This window comes from Mizuhopecten yessoensis, unplaced genomic scaffold (genome assembly GCF_002113885.1).
Source record: "Mizuhopecten yessoensis strain PY_sf001 unplaced genomic scaffold, ASM211388v2 scaffold2699, whole genome shotgun sequence".
Lineage (NCBI taxonomy): Eukaryota > Metazoa > Mollusca > Bivalvia > Pectinida > Pectinidae > Mizuhopecten > Mizuhopecten yessoensis.
The window spans coordinates 852578-853854 of NW_018404676.1; the positions used below are offsets into that span (position 1 = coordinate 852578).

At 34.3% G+C, this 1277-nt stretch overlaps 1 protein-coding gene across 8 annotated transcripts in view; it reads left to right on the plus strand.

The window, feature by feature from the left end:
• LOC110446470 (spectrin beta chain, non-erythrocytic 5-like) overlaps positions 1-1277 on the plus strand; it is a 131482-nt gene that overhangs the window by 40902 nt on the left and 89303 nt on the right. For all 8 annotated transcript variants that reach the window (XM_021491638.1, XM_021491643.1, XM_021491644.1 and 5 more), the window contains exon 7: positions 592-707. In XM_021491638.1, the coding sequence (XP_021347313.1) occupies positions 592-707 (116 nt within the window). The remainder of the gene's footprint in view (positions 1-591; positions 708-1277) is intronic.

The window sequence follows — 1277 nt, forward strand, 5'->3', positions numbered from 1 at the left end:
CTGTGTAGTATGGTCAGCACCACACCTGTGTAGTATGGTCAGCACCACACCTGTGTAGTATGGTCAGCATCACAACTGTGTAGTATGGTCAGCATCACACCTGTGTAGTATGGTCAGCACCACACCTGTGTAGTATGGTCAGCATCACACCTGTGTAGAGAGGTCAAACACCACACCTGTGTATAATAGGTATGAAGATTCCTCATACATGTATAGAGAGATCAACATCTCACCTATAATGAAAGGTTAACATCACACCTGTATGAAAAGGTCATCCTTATACCTATCTAAATAATAACGATTTTGATTTGGTTTATCCCATATTGAAATCATAGCTAAATTGTTTTAAATGTTGTACAATACATTTTCATCAACTGTAATCAATCAAATTAGTATTAGTAACCTGATGGTACAAGTTCAAAATAAAAAACCTTAAGAATTTGTTTCTTCTAGATTTCTATTATGCAATTTTCACAATCTAAGTAAAAATACTAGAACACAATAATACATAATACAACATTAATTAAGTACATATCATATTTATATTGGGAAACACTTGAGTATCTAGTGAGGTGTCCTTTATTTTTGCAGACCCGACCTGATAAACTATGATAGACTGGCTCCTGATGAGCACATAGAAAACCTGAACAATGCCTTCACCTGCGCCAACAGCCAGCTGGGTATCCCACCTATTTTGGATGCTGAGGGTAAGTAGTAGATGTGGATGTGGTTATAAACCTGCTCTTTGCTCTGGATGTTATACCATATTCTCTATCGCGACCTACATATGGAATATGGTTATAATCACGCTCTTCATCATGACCTATAATTTGAAAATAGCAATGAACATATTCTTTAACTTGACCTATATGTAGGTGTTTTTGTGTGACCTAGATGTGGGAAATAGGAATGAACATATTCTTTAACTTGTTATAATTATTATCATCTTCCTTGTGACCTACATATGGATCATAGTTGTTTAGGATGTATATTGTGACCTAAAAATGGAATTATTTAATGGATTATGGTTATAATAGTGTTCTATATCATGACCTTCATTCTTAATATGATCACGAACATTCATTCTTATTTGAGTTGGATACAGATGCTTATTGTAACGTAACCTAGATGTTGATATTAATTATAAAGTAAGAGTGTTGATCGTTTTGTAACTGAGATAATGATGTCCGTTATACACCTATTGATAGTTTTGTAACTGAGATAATGATGTCCGTTATACACCTATTGATTGTTTTGTAACTGAGATAATGATGTCC